At 42.7% G+C, this 23,100-nt stretch overlaps 1 protein-coding gene and 1 pseudogene across 1 annotated transcript; one reads left to right on the top strand and one right to left on the bottom strand.

The window, feature by feature from the left end:
* Positions 1-11,357: 11,357 nt before the first annotated feature.
* LOC139374306 (glutaminyl-peptide cyclotransferase-like) lies at positions 11,358-16,718 on the bottom strand (annotated as a pseudogene).
* Positions 16,719-17,306: 588 nt separating this feature from the next.
* On the top strand, positions 17,307-23,091 carry LOC139374304 (molybdenum cofactor synthesis 3). The gene is made up of 13 exons (XM_071115338.1): positions 17,307-17,414; positions 17,744-17,876; positions 17,962-18,054; positions 18,311-18,431; positions 19,110-19,184; positions 19,364-19,481; positions 19,631-19,739; positions 19,822-19,884; positions 20,190-20,353; positions 20,729-20,776; positions 21,357-21,453; positions 21,664-21,771; positions 22,423-23,091. Exons 1-13 carry the CDS (start codon positions 17,325-17,327, stop codon positions 22,578-22,580), a joined length of 1,377 nt encoding a protein of 458 aa, XP_070971439.1. The 5' UTR covers positions 17,307-17,324; the 3' UTR covers positions 22,581-23,091.
* Positions 23,092-23,100: the final 9 nt, after the last annotated feature.

The raw sequence follows: 23,100 nt of genomic DNA, 5'->3' as shown, positions 1-23,100 counted from the left end.
GTACATCAGCTGATATCTCAAAGTGCTGTACAGAAACCCAGCCTAAAACCCCAAACAGCAAGCAATGTTGAAGCACGGTGGCTAGGAAAAACTCCCTAGAAAGGCCAAAACCTAAGAAGAAACCTAGAGAGGAACCAGGCTATGAGGGGTGGCCAGTCCTCTTCTGGCTGTGCCGGGTGGAGATTACAACAGAACATGGCCAAGATGTTCAAATGTTCATAAATGACTAGCATGGTCAAATAATAATAATCACAGTAGTTGTCGAGGGTGCAGCAAGTCAGCACCTCAGAAGTAACTGTCAGTTGGCTTTTCGTAGCCGATCATTAAGAGTATCTCTACCACTCCTGCTGTCTCTAGAGAGTTGAAAACAGCAGGTCTGGGACAGGTAGCACGTCCAGTGAACAGGTCAGGATTCCATAGCCGCAGGCAGAACAGTTGAAACTGGAGCAGCAGCACGGCCAGGTGGACTGGGGACAGCAAGGAGTCATCATGCCAGGTAGTCCTGAGGCATGGTCCTAGGGCTCAGGTCCTCCGAGAGAGAGAAAGAAAGAGAGAAAGAGAGAATTAGAGAGAGCATACTTAAATTCACAGAGGACACCAGATAAGACAGGAGAAGTATTCCAGATATAACCAACTGACCCTAGCCCCCCGACACATAAACTACTGCAGCAGAAATACTGGAGGCTGAGACAGGAGGGGTCAGGAGACACTGTGGCCCCATCCGATGATACCCCCGGACAGGGCCAAACAGGAAGGATATAACCCCACCCACTTTGCCAAAGCACAGCCCCCACACCACTAGAGGGATATCTTCAACCACCAACTTACCATCCTGAGACAAGGCCGAGTATAGCCCACAAAGATCTCCGCCACGGCACAACCCAAGGGGGGGCGCCAACCCAAACAGGAAGATCACATCAGTGACTCAACCCACTCAAGTGACGCACCCCTCCTAGGGACTGCATGAAAGAGCACCAATAAGCCAGTGACTCAGACCCTGTAATAGGGTTAGAGGCAGAGAATCCCAGTGGAAAGAGGAGAACCGGCCAGGCAGAGACAGCAAGGGCGGTTCGTTGCTCCAGAGCCTTTCCGTTCACCAGGTCGAAGGAATTGTCCATAGACCGCCGAGACAGGATGGTGTCGAGGCACAAATCTGGGGAAGGGTACTAACACATTTCTGCAGCATTGAAGGTCCCCAAGAATACAGTAGTCTCCATCATTTTTAAATGGAATATGTTTGGAACCCCCAAGACACTTCCTAGGGCTGGCCACCTGGCCAAACTGAGAAATTGGGGGAGAAGGACCTTGGTCAGGTAGGTGACCAAGAAACCGATGGTCACTCTGAAGGAGCTCCTGAGTTCCACTGTGGAGATGGGAGAATCATCTCTGCAGAGATGCACTCTTCCAATCAGACCTTTATGGTAGTGTACTCCTCAGTAAAAGGCACATGACAGCCTGCTTGTAGTTTGCCAAAAGGCTCCTAAAGACTCTCAGACCATGTGAAACAAGATTCTCTGGTCTTATGAAACCAAGATTGAAGCAAAACCAAGCAAAACCTGGCACCATCCCTATGGTGAAGCATGGTGGTGGCAGCATCATGCTGTCGGGATGTTTTTCAGCGGCAGTGACTGGGAGACTAGTAAGTTTTGAGGGAAAGATGAACGGAGCAAAATACAGAGATATTCTTGATGAAAACCTGCTCCAGAGCGGTCAGGACCTCAGACTAGGGTGAAGGTTCACCTTCTAACAGAACAACAACCATAAGCACACAGCCAAGACAATGCAGTAGTGGCTTCGGGACAAGTCTCTGAATGTCCTTGGGTGGCCCAGCCAGAGCCCGGACTTGAACCCTATCGAGAGACCTGAAAACAGCTGTGCAGCGACGCTCCCCATCCAACCTGACAGAGCTTGAGAGGATCTGCAGAGAAGAATAGGAGAAACTCCCCAAATACAGGTGTGCCAAGCTTGTGGGGTCATACCCAAGAAGATTCGAGTCTGTAATCTATCCCAAAGATGCTTCAACAAAGTACTGAGTAAAGGGTCTGAATACTTATGTAAATGTGATATTTCAGATTTTTGTTTTATAAATTAGCTAAAGAAATTATAAGTCTGTTTTTGCTTTATCATTATTGGCTATTGTGTGTAGATTGATGAGGTAAAATAACAATGTTGTGCCTTTTAGAATAAGGCTGTAGCGTAACAAAATGTGGAAAGTCAAGGGGTCTGAATACTTTCCGAATGCACTGTATATGCTGTTAAAGTAAACAACGTAGTTGATACAATAACTATTCACTTGTTTGAGTCTATATTTATCCCAACTTTTACTCGATTTTACTCACTTCCTATCTATCCCCATAACGGTCTAACAATGAAACACTTAAAAACCCATGAGGCAGGGGTCAGCAACAAGTGGTCCGTGGGCCAAATCGGCCCGCAAGTAAAACATTTGATTTTTTTTATAATCACCAGGAATTCAGAAAAAAAAATGTTGGATATCTGTTCCAAAGTTATAAAAAAACAGAAGTGATCGTGTCTCAACCTAATCAGGGAATTCAATTGTTATTTTCAAATACAGTCTCTTTTTGGCCTTAGTTGTAATCAATTTGCAGTGTACAAATTATTATAAATATTTTCCTCCCCCAACCATTCACTCCAACAAACATCGGCCTGCAGTTAAATCTAGTTACCTACCCCTGCCATAAGGCGTATTCCAGCGTCTTTCCGTAATTAGATCCTGCCTGTTATGATTTGTTGAACCCTTTCTATTCATGTTTTGGGTGTTGGCTGACTTTTATATGTTTCCAAAGTTTCCCAGAGACTGATGAAGGACTGTACAAGCGACCAGGCGACCACACAATGAGTGGGCTACCGTGCCTGTCCCACAATCCTCACTGACACACGCTCAAAGGATGAACATTGATCCCACCAGAAAGGAGACAATTGATTATCCCATTATATACAATGACATTCATTTAATTAGGAAATAAGTCCAACGCTAGAAGGTAGCATAATTGTAATTTGGGTTCAGGGAAAAGACCCAGGGCTGACAACATAAGGTTAAACTATGCTTTGTGTGACTGTTTACAAAGACAACTGTATGATATAGTGTATTTATTGAGTGTATTTGATGTGTTTGTGAATGGAATAGCCCAAACTTTATTTCACTTTATTTGCCTTATTGTGAAAATGTTGTACCATACAGTCATTAATACATTCTGGGGTGGTATTACAGTGTTTCCAGTCAACAGCAGGATGAGGGGAGTGTCTGTTGTATCTGTCTTTGTTCCCACAGTTAGCAATAGTACAGTAGCCAATGGCAGAGAGGCAATAGGGCCTAAGCAACATATGGTTTCCTAAACAAACCCAATATATTTGCCTCAACCACCTCCCTCTCTCCAAAACACACCTTGCTAGGGAGAGTCCCCTACTAACCTTCTTCTCAGCACAGCTGGAAGGTAGTAGCTACACTTTAATCATCAGACAATTACAGTTCAGCTTCAATTACACCTGAGCACATATAACTCTGCTGCCAGGCAATAAAATACTGGAAACCACAATCAGTACTACTCTACTATTACTTCTGCTTTCTCTCCTCCTCCCTGTTTGAACATGCTGCTCTTTATGCCCCTTAAACTGAACGACAGGGCCAATCCACTTCCCTCAGGTTACCCACATTAAAAAATACTATAGTGTACTATGATATAAATACTATAGAATTATATGTTTTTGCAGACTTTGCTGTAGTATTCACTGTACTGTTTTTGCAGACTTAAGTTAACTATAGTTAAATACTGTAGTGAAAGAAAACCATAGTATAGGGCGGCAGGTAGCCTAGTGGTTAAGTGTTGGGCCAGTAACCAAATCGCCAAGCTGAATAGGTGAAACATCTAGAGATGTGCCCTGAATAAGACACTGCTCTGGATAAGAGGATAAACTAAATTATGTAGTTTATGGTTTGTTTTTGCGGATTGTAGTATTTACTGTGGCGTTTAGGTAAGGCTGGATTCTGTACAGATAGTTCAGTGCTTCTGCTCTTTTACATAACTTGTCTTGAGCATAATACAGTACATGCTGTACACTTGGCATGTAGGTTTTTCATTCATGGGTGGCGCAAATTGGGATATGGGGGATGGGAATGGGTGGAATATATGCTAATTAAATACTGTAGCATTACAATAGTAAAAACACTGTAGTGTTTTTGTGGACTGTATTATTTTGGACATTACTGTAGCAGTTACTCATGTTTTTTTCAGATAATACTGTTGTATTTACTAAAGTATTCTCCAGTGTACCTCAAAATTCTGTAGTAAGTACTACACAATTGAGGGATACTACAGTGTGTAGTATAATATTCTACAGTATACTACAAAATAATATAGTAAGTACTACACGTGATCAGGGATACTACAATGTGGAGTATAGTATTCTACAGTATATAATAGTTTACCACAGAATTCTATAGTAAGTACTATAGTGTTCTAGAGTAAACTGTAGTATTTTTTAATGTGGGTAACCCCACCACCCACCACAAATAGAGCTTCAACTCTTCAACGACAGGAATAATTCATGTAAATTAAGAAGGCTAGGCTATAATGACAGGGCCTAGAGTGGCATGGTGCGTGTCAATGCTCTTCTCTCCAGTTAGAGGGAAAGAACAAAGGGCTGGATCAAATAGATTTAGACACACTATTCTGATCAATCACCTGCACAACGTACCATGAAATGCTTCCAGTCTATCACCAGGAGAAACAGAATGCCAGGATTTTGGAGGAATTTGAGCGTTTATGCAGATCTAGGCCGGTGGTTTGACCAGTTTGACTGTGACTACATTTTAAAATGTTTTTATTTTTATTTAACCAGGTAGGCCAGTTGAGACCAAGTTCTCATTTACAACTGCGACCTGGCCAAGATAAAGCAAAGCAGTGTGACACAGACAACAACACAGAGTTACACATGGAATAAACAATAAACAAGTCAATGACACAGTAGAAAAAAAAGAAAGTCCATATACAGTGTGTGCAAAAGGCATGAGGAGGTAGGCAATAAATAGGCCATAGGAGTGAATAATTACAATTTAGCAGATTAACACTGGAGTGATAAATGAGCAGATGATGACGTGCAAGTAGAGATACTGGTGTGCAAAAGAGCAAAAAAAGTAAATAAAAACAATATGGGGATGAGGTAGGTAGATTGGGTGCTCTATTTACAGATGGACTACATGTATACATAATGTATACATAATGGTGTCGTCTGCATTGAGGTGGATCAAGAAAGAATCGGCTTGAGAATTGAACCCTGTGGTACCCCCATAGAGACTGCCAGAGGTCCGGACAACAGGCCCTCCGATTTGACACACTGAACTCTATCAGAGAAGTAGTTGGTGAACCAGGCGAGGCAATCATTTGAGAAACCAAGGCTGTTGAGTCTGCCGATAAGAATGTGGTGATTGACAGAGTTGAAAGCCTTGGCCAGGTCAATGAAGACAGCTGCACAGTGCTGTCTTTTATCGTTGGCGGTTATGATATTGTTTAGTACCTTGAGCGAGGCCGTGGTTCACCTGTGACCAGCTCGGAAACCGGATTGCACAGCGGAGAAGGTACGGTGGGATTCGAAATGGTCAGTGATCTGTTTGTTAACTTGGCTTTTGAAGACTTTAGAAAGGCAGGGCAGGATGGACATAGGTCTAGTGTCACCCCCTTTGAAGAGCGGGATGACTGCGGCAGCTTTCCAATCTTTAGGAATATCGGACGATACGAAGAGAGGTTGAACAGACTGGTAATAGGGGTTGCAACAATGGTGGCGGATAATTTTAGAAAGAGAGGGTCCAGATTGTCTCGCCCAGCTGATTTGTACGGGTCCAGGTTTTGCAGCTCTGTCAGAACATCTGCTATCTGGATTTGGGTGAAGGAGAAGCTGTGGAGGCTTGGGCAAGTAGATGCAGGGGATGCGGAGCAGTTGGCCGGGGTTGGGTTGCCAGGAGGAAAGCATAACTAGCCGTAGAGAAATGCTTATTGAAATTCTTGATTATCGTGGATTTATTGGTGGTGACAGTGTTTCCTAGCCTCAGTGCGGTGGGCAGCTGGGAGGAGGTGCTCTTATTCTCCATGGACTTTACAGTGTCCCAAAACGTTTTGGAGTTAGAGCTACAGGATGCAAATTTCTGTTTGAAAAAGCTAGCCTTTGTTTTCCTAACTGACTGCATGTATTGGTTCCTGACTTCCTTGAAAAGTTGCGTATCGCGGGGACTATTCGATGCTAGTACAGTCCGCCACAGGATGTTTTTGTGCTGGTCGAGGGCAATCAGGTCTGGACTGAACCAAGGGCTATATCTGTTCTTAGTTCTACATTTTTTGAAAGGGGCATGCTTATTTAAGATGGTGAGGAAAATACTTTAAAAAAACGACCAGGCATCCTCTACTGACGGGATGAGGTCAATATCCTTCCAGGATACCCGGGCCAGGTCAATTAAAAAGGCCTGCTCGCAGAAGTATTTTAGGGAGCGTTTGACAGTGATGAGGGGTGGTCGTTTGACCGCGGAACCATAGCGGATGCAGGCAATGAGGCAGTGATCGCTGAAATCCTTATTGAAAACAGCAGAGGTGTATTTGGAGGGCAAGTTGGTCAGGATAATATCTATGAGGTGCCCATGTTTACAGATTTAGGGTTGTACCTGGTGGGTTCATTGATAATTTGTGTGAGATTGAGGGCATCTAGTTTAGATTGTAGGACTGCCGGGGTGTTAAGCATATCCCAGTTTAGGTCACCTAACAGAACAAACTCTGAAGATAGATTGGGGGCAATCAATTCACATATAGTGTCCAGTGCACAGCTGGGAGCTGAGGGGGTCTATAACAGGCGGCGACAGTGAGAGACTTATTTCTGGAGAGATTAATTTTTAAAATTAGACCTGGACCTGGAAAGTATGACAGAACTTTGCAGACTAACTCCTCCCCCGTTGGCAGTTCTATCTTGATGGAAAATGTTGTAATGGGGGATGGAAAACTCAGATTTTTTTGTGGGATACCTAAGCCAGGATTCAGACACTGCAAGGACTTCAGGGTTGGTGGAGTGTGCTAAAGCAGTGAGTAAAACAAAATTGGGAGGAGGCTTCTGATGTTAACATGCATGAAACCAAGGCTTTTACGGTTACAGAAGACTTGTAGACTTACCTGTCAGGGAGTTTCCTGTTTGATCAGTGCGCTAACAAGGATTTGGGAGGGGCAAATACAAAGAAAATATGACAAAATGGCGACCAGAAAAATTATCCTGAAGTGCGTATAGTTCCCGGTGCCTAACCCCACCACAAACACAGCTTCAACTCTTCAACAACTGTAGGAATAATTCAGTAGGTATTGTTCAAAATAACAAGGCTAAATTGTGCTTTGATGAGTATGCGGATCAAGGAAGTCATCATCACTCACATCACTGTATGCCAGTTCAATTTGTGCACATCACACACACAGGTTAAACAAAGGCATTGTGGCGTATAACTTGCTGAGACATGATGGGAACAATTAGTGTGTGAGAAAACACAGGCACGAATCACCCAGGGAGGCCAAGGAGAGAGAGTTCTGTAATATCACAGAAATATGATGAAGATCAAGAGATGCTGAAGAAGAGAACTCTTCATAAGAGGCATCTGGGGCTCTGCACGAGTAGTAGCTCAAGTCAAAGCAAATTATATTTGTCACATGCTTTGTAAACAACAGGTGTAGACTAACAGTGAAATGCTTTCTTACCAGCCCTTCCCAACAATGCAGAGAGAAAAATAGTAAAATAATAGAAAAATCACACCAGGAATAAATACACAATGAGTAACGATAACATGGCTGTATACATGGGGTACTAGTACTGAGTTGATGTGTAGGCGTATGAGGTAATTGAAGAAGATATGTACATATAGATAGCGGTAAAGTAACAAGGCTACAGGATAGATAAGAAACAGTTGCAGCAGTGTATGTGATGAGTCAAAATAGTTAGTGTAAAAAGGGTGAATGCAGATGGTCCGGGTAGCTAACTACACTAAACAAAACTATAAACGTAAAGTGTTGGTCCCAAGTCTCATGAGCTGAAATAAAAGATCCCAAAAATGTTCCATCGTTGTGAACAGAGTGCCCCATGATAGCGGTGAGGTAATGGTATGGCAGGCATAAGCTACGGACAACAAACACAGTTGCATTTTAGAGATGGCAATTTGAATGCACAGAGATACCCTGACGAGATCCTGAGACCCATTGTCGTGCCATTCCTCCACCTCCATCACCTCATGTTTCAGTATGATAATGCACTGCCCCATGTCGTAAGGATCTGTACACAATTCCTGGAAGCTGAAAATGCCCCATACTAACCAGACATGTCACCCATTGAGCATGTTTGGGATGCACTGGATTGACGTGTATGACAGGGGCGAGGAGGCGGAAGATGAGGTGCGGTGGGGGTGAAGACGGGGGAGATGGGGAAGATGGGATGAGGAAGGGTGTGTGGTGGAGATGGTGTTGAAGAGGGGCAAATGGGGGTGAAGAGAGGGGACATCTGGTTGGGGGGGAGATGTGGGTAAGGAGGGGGGAGATGGGGGTGATGAGGGGGAGATGGGGTGAGGAGAGTGATAAAGAGTGGGGAAGAGGAAAGGTGAGGGGTGGGATATAGGAAACACCTGAGGCTAATCTGAGCGATGGGCTGAGCTGAGGAGAATAGCAGAGTTGTCATCTCTTCCTGTTTTTGAACAGGATTTCAATAAGAAGTTGTGCTTATTCCGGCAAAGCACAGGCCACCTATGTTCACAGCTCTAACCTGCTGTCACACAATCAATGTCAACTGCTTTTCTTTCACTTTTGACGTCAAAAATATCGGCAACAACTACCAAAGTAAAAAACAAGATCTTCAAAGGTAAACAGTGCGTGAGGAGAGGCGTTCTTTTTTTTGGATCAACATTTATTTCAGACTCAAATAAAGGATGTACATTTTTTGCAGTGTGTATTATTCCAAGACCAGCATCAATCAATCATTCAAACAAATATATTTATAAAGCCCTTTTTACATCAGCAGATACAGAGACCTAACCAGAAATCCCAAACAGCAAGCAATGCAGATGTAGAACATCAAAACGTAGCTAACATTGTCATAAAAACACAGCAGGCTTTTCACCTTATATTTCTATGTGACCTTGCAGGATATAAGGAGAACATGAAGATGACATATTAACAATACAAATATACATATTATCTCCTGACCTCTGAAAGTTTTTCTATGCTAATATGAACTGGACAGTGTAAGGTCATGTACATTCAGACACAAATAGCAAGGCCACAGCAGATCTTTGTGTGATCGTATAGAATTACAAAGCTTCTGGGAATGAAGTCAGGCTCTGTACGTTAAAGCACCAACATGAGCCACTGTCTCCTGCCACAGCTCTTCCAAACCCTCCTCCAATTAATATTGAAATGATCTCCATCCCTCTGGAAAGCAAGGGAATAGGCCTCTCTGTTACTGTGTATTATCAGATAGAAGGCAGGCAGTAATGTACCAGTATAAACAACAGAAATAACACAATAGCAAGTCATACGCCACTACTTAAAAAATATACAGTTGAAGTCAGAAGTTTACATACACTTAGGTTGGAGTCATTAAAACTTGTTTTCAACCACTCCACAAATTTCTTGTTAACACTATAGTTTTGACACGTCGGTTAGGACATCTACTTCATCTGCATCATCTGCATGACACAAGTAATTTTTCCAACAATTGTTTACAGACAGATTATTTCACTTACAATTAACTGTATCACAATTCCAGTGGGTCAGAAGTTAACATACACAAAGTTGACTGTGAAATGTCCTCTGGTCTGATGAAACAAAAATAGAACTGTTTGGCCATAATGACCATCGTTATGTTTGGAGGAAAAAGTTGGAGGCTTGCCAGCCAAAGAACACCATCCCAACCGTGAAGCACGGGGGTGGCAGAATCATGTTGTGGGGGTGCTTTGCTGCAGGAGGGACTGGTGCGCTTCACAAAATAGATGGCATCATGAGGAAGGAAAATTATGTGGATATATTGAAGCAACATCTCAAGGACATCAGTCAGGAAGTTGAAGCTTGGTCGCAAATGGGTCTTCCAAATGGACATTGACCCCAAGCATACTTCCAAAGTTGTGGCAAAATGGCTTGACAACAAAGTCAAGGTATTGGAGTGGCCATCACAAAGCCCTGACCTCAATCTTGTAGGAAAATTTGTGGGAAGAACTGAAAAAGCATGTGAGCAAGGAGGCCTTCAAACCTGACTCAGTTACACCAGCTCTGTCAGGAGGAATGGGCAAAAATTCGCCCAACTTATTGTGGGGAGCTTGTGGAAGGCGATCCGAAACGTTTTACCCAAGTTAAACAATTTAAAGGCAATGCTACCAAATACTTATTGAGTGTAAGTAAACTTCTGACCCACTGGGAATGTGGTGAAAGAAATAAAAGATGAAATAATTAATTCTCTCTACTATTATTCTGACATTTCACATTCTTAAAATAAAGTGGTGGTCCTAACTGACCTAAGACAGGGAATTTTTACTAGGATTAAATGTCAGGAATTGTGAAAAACTGAGTTTAAATGTAGTTGGCTAAGGTGTATGTAAACTTCCGACTTCAACTGTATATTTAACCAGGCAATCAGATAAGAACAAATTCTTATTCTACAATGACGGCCTACCCAATTCAAACCCTCCCCTAACCCGGACGATTGTGTGCCGCCCTATGGGACTACCGATCACGGCCGGTTGTGATACAGCCCGGGATCGACCCAGGGTCTGTAGTGACACCTCTAGTGCTGAGATGTAGTGCCTTAGACCACTGAGCCACTTGGAAGCCCCAATGTTTATCTTGTTAGTCTATCTGCATGTCTGTCTATTCTTCCTCTTGGCTAGTGGGGCACAGGCATAGCTCCTCAGAAAGAGAAGGGGATGTGGGGACATAAAGAGAGCACTGTGGAAGCAGACACACAGAATATCCTGTGTGGTAGTCTGGAGGCTAGGGACAGAGCATCGATAGGGCTTTGTGTGTGTGTTGGCCCTGGCTGTGAAGACAGGGAGCTGAAAGGAGGGTGTGAGAGCGAGGAGAGCGCAGTGGATAGGGATCTTATGATAGCTGCCCTGCTTTCCACAGGATACCACTTCACTGGGCTTGGTATTTTCATTGCTTTGGGATTTTAGGAGGATTGCAAATGTTTTTCCAAATGTAGACATTACTTAACAACATCAAGAATGTTTACCTTTACACAGCTTCATGTTTTCAAAACAAGAGACATCCTGAACCCTGTCATATGTGATGTGTGTAGAGAGAGCTGTGGTCCCACTAGAACCAGACAAGCCCTAACATTTAGGGGGCGCTTTGGGGGTTCAGGGATTAAGGATTTATATTGAGGTACTCCAGCACAAACACCTGCAGGATCTTGTTGAGGTTCTCGATGGTGGAGCGGTCCAGGTTCGCCTCGTTGTCATCAAATGTGTTCCACACAGAGGGGAAGGGGGTGGGGATGAGATAAAGGATGTGCACACCTGAGATGAAACCACAATACAATGTTCATTTATACCCTATAGAACACATCCAAGTCGGTGTCAGACCCAGTGTGTTGTGTGTTAGTTTACCTCTTAGGAGGAATGGCATGTGGTCATCCTGCACCGGACCCACAGGCATACCAGCCCAGCAGTAGTCATTTGGATGGTCCTTCAGCTGGCCAATGTGGTGCAAACGATGCTCTGAAAAGAGAGGGAACATTCAACACAGACAGACAGACAGACAGACAGACAGACAGACAGACAGACAGACAGACAGACAGACAGACAGACAGACAGACAGACAGACAGACAGAGAGGCTGATAGAATGACAGAGATCATAGTCTGTGAGCTCTCACCAATGTTCTGCATTCTGGTGAGCCACCAGGCAGTGTTGGGGAACTGGTTGCCAAAGCGAGGGCTAGGGCCTCCAATCAGGTCTAAGAGCACAAACAGGTCATGGAGGAGAGGGAGAAAGAAGGGAAGAAGAAGAGGAGGAGAGGAAGAAATAGGATCCCCTTAGGTCAGTGTGTGAGAGGGTCCACCAGCCAGGTCTCATGGGAAAGTAACTCTCCACAGCCTGGAGATAATTCCCTAAAAGCCCACTGCCTGGAAGCTTTAAGGTTAAGGATGACATCGTGTGTTCTTCCGTGTGTTACATTAGCACCATGCCCAATGCATGGCTCCTTTCTAAAACACACACATACCTCACTGCAGGACTATGAGCCTCTCAGAGATAGTCTCCTTTATCTCTCTTCCCTGACATAAAAGGTGACAGGAGGTGACAGGAAAGGTGCTCTATTTGTTTAAACAACAGTAGTACTATATCTCCATAGCTTGGATACAGATCGGATACAGAATAACACATCTTACATTTATTTGAGATATTGTTATTGTAGATGACATGATGAAGGTCCAAATATATCCCACTACTCACACCTCCTTAATGGTTGCTTGGCAAGGCTGTAAGATATGTTTATAAATCAAACATATGAGTCTTACGATAGATGTTAAGATAGCCCATCCCTGCTGCACTGCAACCAGGTGAATCTTAGGTCCTGATAAGCGCTGAATTGGCTGAATTTGTGCTTGGGTGTTTAAATATGTGCCTGTAATGCCTGACATACAATGCATTTGGTTGGTGTCTGTGGCTCCAGGTGGGTGTGCTGTGTTCTCCATCTCCTGAGCTGACTGGAGCCGTACAGGGAGTCTGTAGCGGTCCACTGGAACAGAGCTTCCTCACCATCAAAGAACAATAGCTGGAGACAGGTTGGGATTGGATTCCTGAGAGAGAATGAGAGAGAGAGAGTGAGAGAGAGAGTGAGACGGAGACAAAAGAAGGGGAGTGAAAAATATGTACTACACACACTACTTTGGGAACTACTGGTGTGAACTTTTAACTTTGCTGCCACCTATTGGTTTAAACAAAACACTGCTATATGAAGAAATCACTATTCATGGTGGCATTTGGCACTATCTGCACAGTCAGATAAACATGTCCCCTGGCCAGGCCATATGGCAGTCTCTGTCACTCAGGACCCATCCCCTCAGACTGAGGTCAGCTGACCCATGGAGAAGGGCAGCAGAGACAGCAATGTGAGGGATCTCTGTGACTGTGATTGCCAAGTGAATTCCATCTCTTTTCTTTTCTCAACATCCTGCAATTCTTTGTTGATCTTGGCTACAGCTGTGTAAAAACTTTGAGTGGGTTTTACAAACTTTTCTGATTTAATATGGCTCAGAAAACTATTCTACATTATATAAATTATTCTACAGACTAAAGTGGACATATGAGAAAATTCTCCACCTTTCCCCACCTTTAGAATCTTTAGCTCGCGGTCCAGAGCCTGTACAAGCTCCAGCATCATGGCACAGGGCACAGATGAGTCCGTGGCACCCAGGAACTCACACCCATGACACTGGAGAGAGTAGTACTTGGAGTCATAGTGGCACGCCAGCACCAGACGACACTTGGTGGAGGGGTTGAGGGTAGCAATGATGTTGTTGAAAGTCATGGGACCGTAAGGGGTGTGTGACTCAAACGTGTTCTCCTTAACATCCCAGCCTGCCCTCAGAGAACCCAGTGCTCTTGATGTGCTATTGGGAGACACACATTGCACAGTTAAATAGACAAAGCATCGGGAAACACTTATCAGACGTCATCCTGGTAACTGACTGAGAAGAACTGACTAAAACCCCTCTCCTACATTGATTGACTAGTCTAATCATCTCTATGATGTTATAAGTAGACCACACACAGCCGATTGTTCATGCCATCGGGATACCGACCTGATGCACTGCCAGGCTACCTGCAGAGTTGGGGTACCATGACACTAGCAGAGGCCTGAGGTCCCTCTGCCACATCTGGTTCAAGTCTGTGTGTGAAAAGACTCTGGTAATGTCACTGGAGCTGAGGGAGCTGGGCTTGTGGCCAATCTAGGCAGAAGAGACGAGAGGGACAAGATAAGACAAGAGAATCAGAATTATGTTTGCTTCTCTGATATCAATGAGGATCAGCCTGTGGGTTTCCTTACCAGCTGTTATAGTTGAGAGAAGCCCTGGCAGAGACTCTGTCATTGAAAAAAGGCATCACAAATGTAAGAAATCTCCTCATTAATCGCAGTTAATTCAACCAAGGAGGTAGATTAGTTTAAACATTTGACGTTTTAGTAGACGCTCTTATCCAGAGCGACTTACAGGAGCAATTAAACCAGCAACCTTTCGGTTACTGGCCCAACGCTCTTAACCGCTAGGCTTCAACCTTTCACAAAACTATCAATAAAGACATCCATGCAGGGAAACTAATACTATTGCTAATCACTACCATCTTGTTCCAATATCTACAGTGTGTAGAAGGAAATATACAGTTTAGAAACTGTGAAAGAACATTGTGATACAGTTGCAACGTGCAGACCTTCAAAGTAGAAAAAGGGAAATCTCCTCTAGTGATACATTCAAATTGAGGAACAAGCAGGAAATACACATGATGCATAGATCATCACTGTCTCTAAATACTGTAGCTGTGTGGGATATCTATCAGTACATGATGTATTGTAGAATTTCAAACTGTCAGTTAATTGGCCATTATGAATTGCTACATTGTGTTACTTTGATGTCTGTTGTTTACAACACCTTGCTATGTGATCATCTGTATATTCTGTCTGGCTGATGTGCATCATCAAGACAAGCTACATATCATCCGACAGGGTTACCCCATCATCAAATCAAAGACTACAGTTGGTCCTGTATGGCTCAGTTGATAGAGCATGGCGCTTGCAAAGCCAGGGTTATGAGTGTGATTCCCACGGGGGACCAGTATGAAAGAGAAGGTATACACTCACTACTATAAATTACTTCAATGTAAATATAGAAGATAATAAGGGAGAAAACAAACCGGTCCTGAATCTGTCTATAACAAACTCAGCTTAAATATCATTTTGGAAAGATACACATGGACATTAAATAGGGTATTGATCGTATTCCACTGACCCAGGTCATTTTCGTTTGGTCTCAAAGTTCACCTGCCTCTTGTGCAGCGATCATCTGTTGTCCTGGTAACCGGGACTGAGTGCCAGCACAGTGTTAAAAAAGATGGTTTATGAGAGAATAACAGCACCCTTCCCCTGTAGCTTACACTGTGCTCTGAAGATCAGCAGCTCTCTATTGTTGCAGGGTATAGTTGGCATGTGGTGATCTGGCTGAGGAGATGACTATGATTCTCGTGTGTATTCTCTGGGACTTGACCTGAAAGGTCAACATCAATATGAACAGAGCATGGTCTTTCTTCTCTCTCCATTCAGCAGCCTCCATTACATTTACATTTACATTTAGCAGACACTATTATCCAGAGCAACTTACAGGAGCAATTAGGGTTAAGTGCCTTGCTCAAGGGAACATCAACATATTTTTCGCCGAGTCAGCTCAGGGATTCGAACAAGCAACTTTTCGGTTACTGTCCCAACCTCTTAACCGCTAGGCTACCTGCTGCCCTTTACAGAAGGTAATAACACAGTGGGCTAATAACATAGTAACACACATGGGCTGATCACAGAGACTTAAAACCAATACTGTGGGGATCTTCTATTAGAATATCTCTTTCCTAGATGTATGCTGCAGTGAATGGGCTCACACCATGGGTCACACATGAGGTTGGTGACACCTTAATTGGGGAAGACGGGCTCATGGTAATGGCTGCAGGGTAATGGATTCTATGTGTCCGATGCTATTCCATTTGCTCCGTTCCAAACATTATTATGAGCCATCCTCCCCTCAGCAGCCTCCTGTGGTAAAAGGGGTTCGATTTAAGATTTATAAATATCAAGATCTGCAATTGGTGGATCAATGAGGATGACTGTGCTGCCATAGCAATGAGACGAATAGAAGAGAGGATGAACAACATGCGACCTGCATGGCCAAGCGCCTTGCATCACAAAGGAATTACACAACATCCACACTCTTAGAAAATAAGGTGTTATCTAGAACCTAAAATGGTTATTCGGCTGTCTCCATAGGAGAACCCTTTGAATGACCTTTTTGGTTCCAGGTAGAACCCTATTGGGTTCCATGACTAAACCTGCCACAGAGGGTTCTACATGGAACCCAAAAGGGTTATCCTATGGGGACAGCTGAATTACCATTTTAGGTTCTAGATAACACCTTTTCTAAGAGTGTTGCAAGTGAACAGCTAATAAAATACCATTTGAGATCAGAGTTGTAAAAACAGACTGGCTTTACTTTGCATGGATTATACTATTTTACGTAGCTAGGCTACAAACCCACTTTGAAATAAATGGTTTGCAATATTATTAATTATAAATATGAAATGTCAATATGTGGAAAATATTCTAGATACTGCCTGTGTGTTCACCTCATTGCCCATCTATTCATTGCATTTTTCCCCTTGGGAATTTTGCCCACATTTTGTATTAATTTAGGCTATAACAATCACACATGCAATAGAAAACGGTAATCTAGAAAATGACAACAGGTAACTTTTTTTAAATAAAAGCAACAAGAACATGCTCACATAATCATTGAACAATATAATGTCGTGTTTTTATAGTCTACCTTCTCTTGTGATCATGGGATGTGTGCCTTCTCTCCATTGATATTATCGACAAATGTTGCACAAATTCCTACTACATAAAACAAATGCATAAACGGACTGGGGCGACGTTCAACCATCGCCGCGGTTTCTCTCACTGAACATTCCGAGGCTCTCCTCTGTGTAATCTACAGTGCGTCACTGTTTTTATTTATTTATTGATCCCAAGGCGCCAGAGAGAGCAGATGGTCTATTTATGAATTATTGGTTTGTAAAATGTTCCCTTTGGTTTAATGTTGGATTTTTTTTAATGAAGGCTTCAATTCAATTTATGATTTTACTGATTATAAAATTTGAACAAAGCTTGCATCTCTAAATCTGTCTGCATTTTAGGTAAACTAGTGTCAGTACAAATGTAAGTATAGCCTTTCAAAGTGATTTCAAAACGTACATTTCCCATTTTTAAATGACTTGAGCGGCTTATAGATATACTAGTAAAGTAATCAAACTGTGGGAACGAAACTGCGCAGTGACAGCAGCGCGTGTAGTGCCTTGATCAACCCGCTAGATTCAACCTGGCGCTGGAACGCACCTCCAACTGGCACGTGGTCTCATTACACGTGAGCCTCTTCTGTAGACCAGGAAGTACCGAGTGCTACAAATCACCACAAACATCACTGAAACTGTAACAGCCAGCAACGTTGTGACAGTTTCCTGTCGCACGTGTTTTCTATCGTATTGTAATAATGGCGGAAGAGGTTTCCTGCTTGAAGGCACGGCTTATGGAGAAAGAAAAAGAGATAGTTGCATTGAAGAATAAACTGGCATTAGAAAAGGTAGGCCTATGATACTATTTAGCTTTTACATTGAATATCAGGAGGTAGCTGTAGCCTCGTGCTTGCAGTGGCTGTTTAGCAGCAGCGCACGTTATAATGTAGCTATATGATTCAGAGTTTGAGCAACGATGCTTTGGTTTGAGCAGTGAGGAAGACATCCTTAGTTTGAGTCAACAAGAGGAAATTTGGATGGATAGATTCGTGAGGCTAACTAGCCTACAAATCAATTGACTTTATATCCCTTGACGTGTTATATTTGGTTATTGTCTAAAATAATAACAACAACTTTAACGTATTCTGAACCACCACCTTTTCTCCACTGAAATCAGAACAGTTTGATAGATCTGCAGCTGCAGGAGAAAGTGACAACACTTCCACCTCTGAAACTCAAGGCAACCCTGTCCAATGAAGACATCATGCGCTACAGCAGACAGCTTATACTGCCAGAGTTTGGTGTACAAGGTAATAATGGCAGCTTTCACTCAATCTCTGATTGACGTAAACACTATTGAAAAACACTATTGAAACCATCATTTGATCTCTGCAGGTCAGCTAAACCTCTCCCAGACATCAGTGCTGGTTGTGGGGTGTGGAGGACTAGGCTGTCCCCTGGCACAGTATCTAGCTGCAGCAGGAATCGGTAGGTAAAAATGTGGGGAAAGAGAATTTCAGTAAGTTATACCCTCAGTAACGGTCAATGATTCATATGCTGTACATCCAAATAGATGAACAAGTCCCTTGAATCTGTACACATCAATAAAGCATTTGAGGATGGCATAACTTCACAAAGTATTAGGTAGGCCTACTACATATAATATACCTGTGAACCTTTAGGGATATGCAATACTTATGTGTGTGTACACTGTTATAACGTGTCCATCCCTCTATAACCCCAGGGCGTGTGGGTCTTCTGGACTATGACGAGGTGGAACTGAGTAACCTGCACAGACAGGTGCTCCATGGAGAAGACAGCCAGGGACAGGCCAAGGCCCAGTCTGCTGCCCATGCTGTCAGAAGGTACAGGAGGCTACTGGGGCCTGCACAGGCTGATACATGGACTGTAATCATGTCAGTCACTAGCATGTAGGCCTACCATAAGTTTGTGCATTCGCTGCCATCTCACTACATTGTCACAGGTTGTATTACACTGTTGTTTTGACTGTCCACGAATACTCAACTTTCTTTCTCTGTTGATTTATTTTCGAAAGCACTTATTGTGGTCTTTCACTCAATGATGCTGCAGTACTGTGATGAACTTCCACAGCATAGCTATAGCCACTTGGTGGTGCCATTTACTCAAACAGCAATAGCTTGCTTTCAGATAACTGTATAGGTATAGTCACCACTCTTATTTGTTAGTGTACATACAGTACATTAACGGCATTGCAATTGAATGTTAAAGTCCTACTCCCGTCTCCTTTTCACTTCATGTAACACCTGATTTACTTAAGGCACATCTCAATAGGTAATCCAGATGTCTCATGACATGGCAGAAGTGGGGGTATTCATACGTGGGAAATCTTTTTTTCAACAGGAAAAGTAAAACAAATCACTGGAGGGTGTTTTTAAGGTTTTGGCATTCAGAGGAAAAGAGAATTAGCGAGCCTATATTCTGTGCAGTAGTTCTTGCTCTCCAAAATGAGTATTAGGGGTTGAATGTGAATGGCCTTGTCTGTCCTTTTTATGTGTGTACAGGTTGAACTCCACAGTAGAATGCATTCCTTACCACCTCCAGCTGTCTCCAGAAAATGCTTTACAGCTCATCCAACAGTATCCTCCCTCTCAGCCTTGTGCCTTCTATTATCTTCCAGGGGGTAAAGAAGAGGTTTTACTGTTTGTCATACAGGATTTCCATGTCATCAAATCCAGAGTCAAACATTTACCATAACACTGACATTTTGAGGGAAGAAAATCACTGCATCTTTACTCCTTGACATTATCCACCTCATGTACGACATTGTGGCTGACTGTTCGGACAACGTTCCCACCCGGTATCTGGTGAATGATGCCTGTGTCCTCAGTGGCAAGCCCCTAGTATCTGCCAGTGCCCTGAGAATGGAGGGCCAGGTAAGGATCTAGTTACATTTTAGTCTCTATAATTAAGTCCCCACATGCTAACTGGATTTACATCAATGTCTGACAAATGACTGACTAGTAAATGGAATATGTTTATTGGTTTTCCTTTGTGCATAGTAACCCCTCTTGTCTGTGTCTAGCTGACAGTGTATAACTACCGTGGAGGCCCCTGCTACAGGTGCCTGTACCCAAAGCCTCCACCCCCAGAGATGGTGACCAACTGCTCTGACGGAGGGATCTTAGGAGTAGGTGAGTCCTCTTCTAATTTGTGTCTTCACTGTTAGGTAGAGAGAGGAATTGATTGTTGATGTTTCACTCTTTTTTTTCTCAGTGCCAGGGATCATGGGATGCTTCCAAGCATTGGAGGTCCTGAAGATAGCCTCAGGACAGGGCTGTATCCTTCCCAGTGAAAGCTCCCTGAGTCACTCCACTGCCCCACTGCTTAGCTACTGCACAATGAAACAACACTTTCTGCTTAGTCATGGTGCTGACTAGATGAATGAAAGCCTGAATGAGTCAGTGTAGCATGGGAAGGAAGGGGTGTTTTTCTTCATGACCATGCCCATCTGATAACACTTGACTAAAAGAGAGGAAATTCTGTGAAATTTCAGGACCTTTGAGGTCTGTTTCTGAATATACAAAGAACATTGTGGTGTTTGTCAAGCCAGACAGGAGCCTTTTCCTTGACCGAGGTGACAGCTTCCTGTGGCCAACAGCTGTTGATGTTTGACGCCCAGGATGCCAAGTTCCGGTCCATCAGGCTGCGGTCCAAGCAGGCCAGCTGTGCTGTGTGTGGAGAGAACCCCACTGTCACACACCTTGTAGATTATGAGAAGTTCTGTGGGTCTGCTGCCACAGATAAGGTCAGGGGTCACTGAGAAGAGGGCCAAGTGGGCAAACATCTTGCATATTGAGTTGCAATTTAATACAGTTCAAAGGGTTAAGTTACCATTTTAAAGTAAGAGGAGGTGGTGTGTCCCAATCTAAAATGACCAGAGTGAGTGTCATCACTACACCTTTGACGGCTTAGAACTACACGTAGCACATGGAATGTTGTGCCAGGAAAATGTGTTAATTATCCATCATTTAGATAAATAGCAGAGATATGCACTGTATGTCAAAAGGAGTTTTCTGTACTTAGCTCAACTAAAAAAAAAAAATTCCATCAATTATAGGACAATTTTAGTTTCAATGTTTGCTTTGAATATTTACCTAATATTTTCTGGGTTTTCTTTCAGTGTCGAAGACTAAACCTTCTCTCCAAAGACCAGAGGGTAACAGTGCAGGTGGAGTATAGTTGATTACTTTCTGTTTTATAATTATGATTACACTTGATTGTCTGTGATTCGTGTGCATTCATAAACCCAGATTAAATCTAAAAGCTGACCCAACCCTAAATGGGAAATGACTAAAACTCGAATGTACGTTTTCTACGGAAAATAATCATGTATTTGTTTGTTGGCACTGACAGAAATGGTGGTGGTTTGGGAGTTGTTTGGGTTTCTGCTAAATTACAGTTTTCAAAAGAATTGAGCCATTAAGATGAAGATCATGATTGATTAGGCCTAAAATAGATTATTTAATGCATGGAGTCAGAAACAGTTTTATTTCCTATAATTGAAATAATGTGACAAAGTTAAACTTACTCCACCCTACTCCACTCAAAGAAGGCAGCCAGTTGTGCCATGCATATGGTGATAGGCCAAAGCAACTCAACCAGTCTTTGTGCCATCTTTGTGTCATCTCACAAAATAACAGCAACTTTAATTCAGATGTGACAGACCTTTTAAACACTACACTGTCTAACAAAGTAAGTGTTGTAGGTGACCACTGACAACCATTGTAATTTCTCCTTTCTATTGCCAGGAGTATAAATCTATAGTGGACAACACAGCTGCTCATCTCCTGCTGGATGTTCGCCCTCTAGTGGAGGTAGATATATGTCACCTACCCACCTCCCTCAGTATCCTTTTGCTGGCTGAATGCCCTCCTGTCATTGTACTCCACTAGCTATATAGTTACCATTTGCAAGATATGGAGTTAGTGAGGAGGATATAAATACTGCTATTAATGACGTCAGTCATCCCTGTGCTTTCATAAGTGTTCTGAGCTGCGTTAAGTAATTGTACTCAATTCAATGGTACAATGTTTAATTTCCTTAAATCATTGCTAGACATCCCTCTATCCAGTTTAGAGGACAGAAAAAGTGAACATATCCGAGTGCTGAAGGAGAGAATTGGCAGAGTGAAAGAGGAGATGTTGAATGAATCCCAGGTCCCAGGTAATATGACTGACAATAGGTCTTCATCTAGCTACACAGGTCACAACACACAGTGGCTCTTCCGTAGCTAGCTAGGTGTATGGAGCAGCCCATATTCACTGAACAAAAGAGGGGTAATTTGAGTGCTAATTAAGTCTGTGTAGCCTTGTCCTGTGAGAGTATTTTGGACAGCCAATGATGGGAGGTGGAGTTGCTAGGTAATTATTTTTCTAACACAAAAATATACCGTCATCGTGAACAGCTGGCCTCTTTTTATTGAATAGTCATCATGGTCTTTTTTTCTGCAGTGTATTTCCAGCAAGCCTGTGTATATTTTGTTATTAATGAGCTATTTTAATTGGTAATTCTGGGAACGACAGTGTAAACAGTAAACGCAGACCTTTAGTTGAACACCTGACACCCTTGAAAGTTTCTAATCGATTCAGGTTTCAAGAGTGAAAGAAGGGACCTGAGTTTACAAGTCATATCATGTCCATAACACATCCAATAGTGAATTAGAATATCATCCCATAACTCTGCTTCTAGCTGAGCATTAAACAATTTTTCTTGCCCATTTTATATATTCAACTCACCTAGTCAGGAAATTGTCAGGAAATGCCAGGAAATTGAAGCTACTCATCAATTTGATCTGTTTGTGTTTCCATACTGCAGTATATGTGATCTGTAAGCTGGGTAATGACTCCCAGAAGGCAGTTCAGGTCTTGGAGAAGATGTCAGGCTCTGAAGTGGACTTTGTCACTGTTAAAGACATCTGTGGAGGGCTGATGGCCTGGGCACAGAAGATAGACCCCTCTTTCCCACAGTATTGACTCAACGTCACAGGTTCTGCACTGTGGATTCATGACTTTGTTAATAAACATGTTCATAAATGTCATCATAGCGACCATTTTTCTACCTTGTTTTATGTATGCTGGTTGCATTGGACATGGCAAATATGACAGACAAATTAAATTGCAGTTACATCTTAAAGGTGAAAAGTGAAAGAAATAGTCATATCTGCTGTTCATGTTTTCTGGGCTGTATTATATATATATATAACCTTGTTCCAGATTGTAGAATTTTTATAACCCCAATTCATTGTGAAGGGGATGCAAGATAATATGTGTGTGTGTGTTAATTCATTATGAATTTTTAGCTATTCGGGAACATAGATAAAAGTTAACGAATGTGTTATTGTTGTTATTACACATCTATACATTCATAATGTGTTGCCAGTTTGGATAGGAAACAATGAGTAGCTGATGCATGTCAGCATCCTCTCCAAAGCAATATTAAAAGCAACACTGCGACAGTGTAAAGAATAAAGAATGATGACATGTTTCTCCCTTG

Source organism: Oncorhynchus clarkii, chromosome 19, assembly GCF_045791955.1.
Source record: "Oncorhynchus clarkii lewisi isolate Uvic-CL-2024 chromosome 19, UVic_Ocla_1.0, whole genome shotgun sequence".
Classification (NCBI taxonomy): domain Eukaryota; kingdom Metazoa; phylum Chordata; class Actinopteri; order Salmoniformes; family Salmonidae; genus Oncorhynchus; species Oncorhynchus clarkii.
The sequence above is the reverse complement of the archived record's forward strand: the minus strand, read 5'-3'. Positions and strand labels throughout refer to the sequence as shown.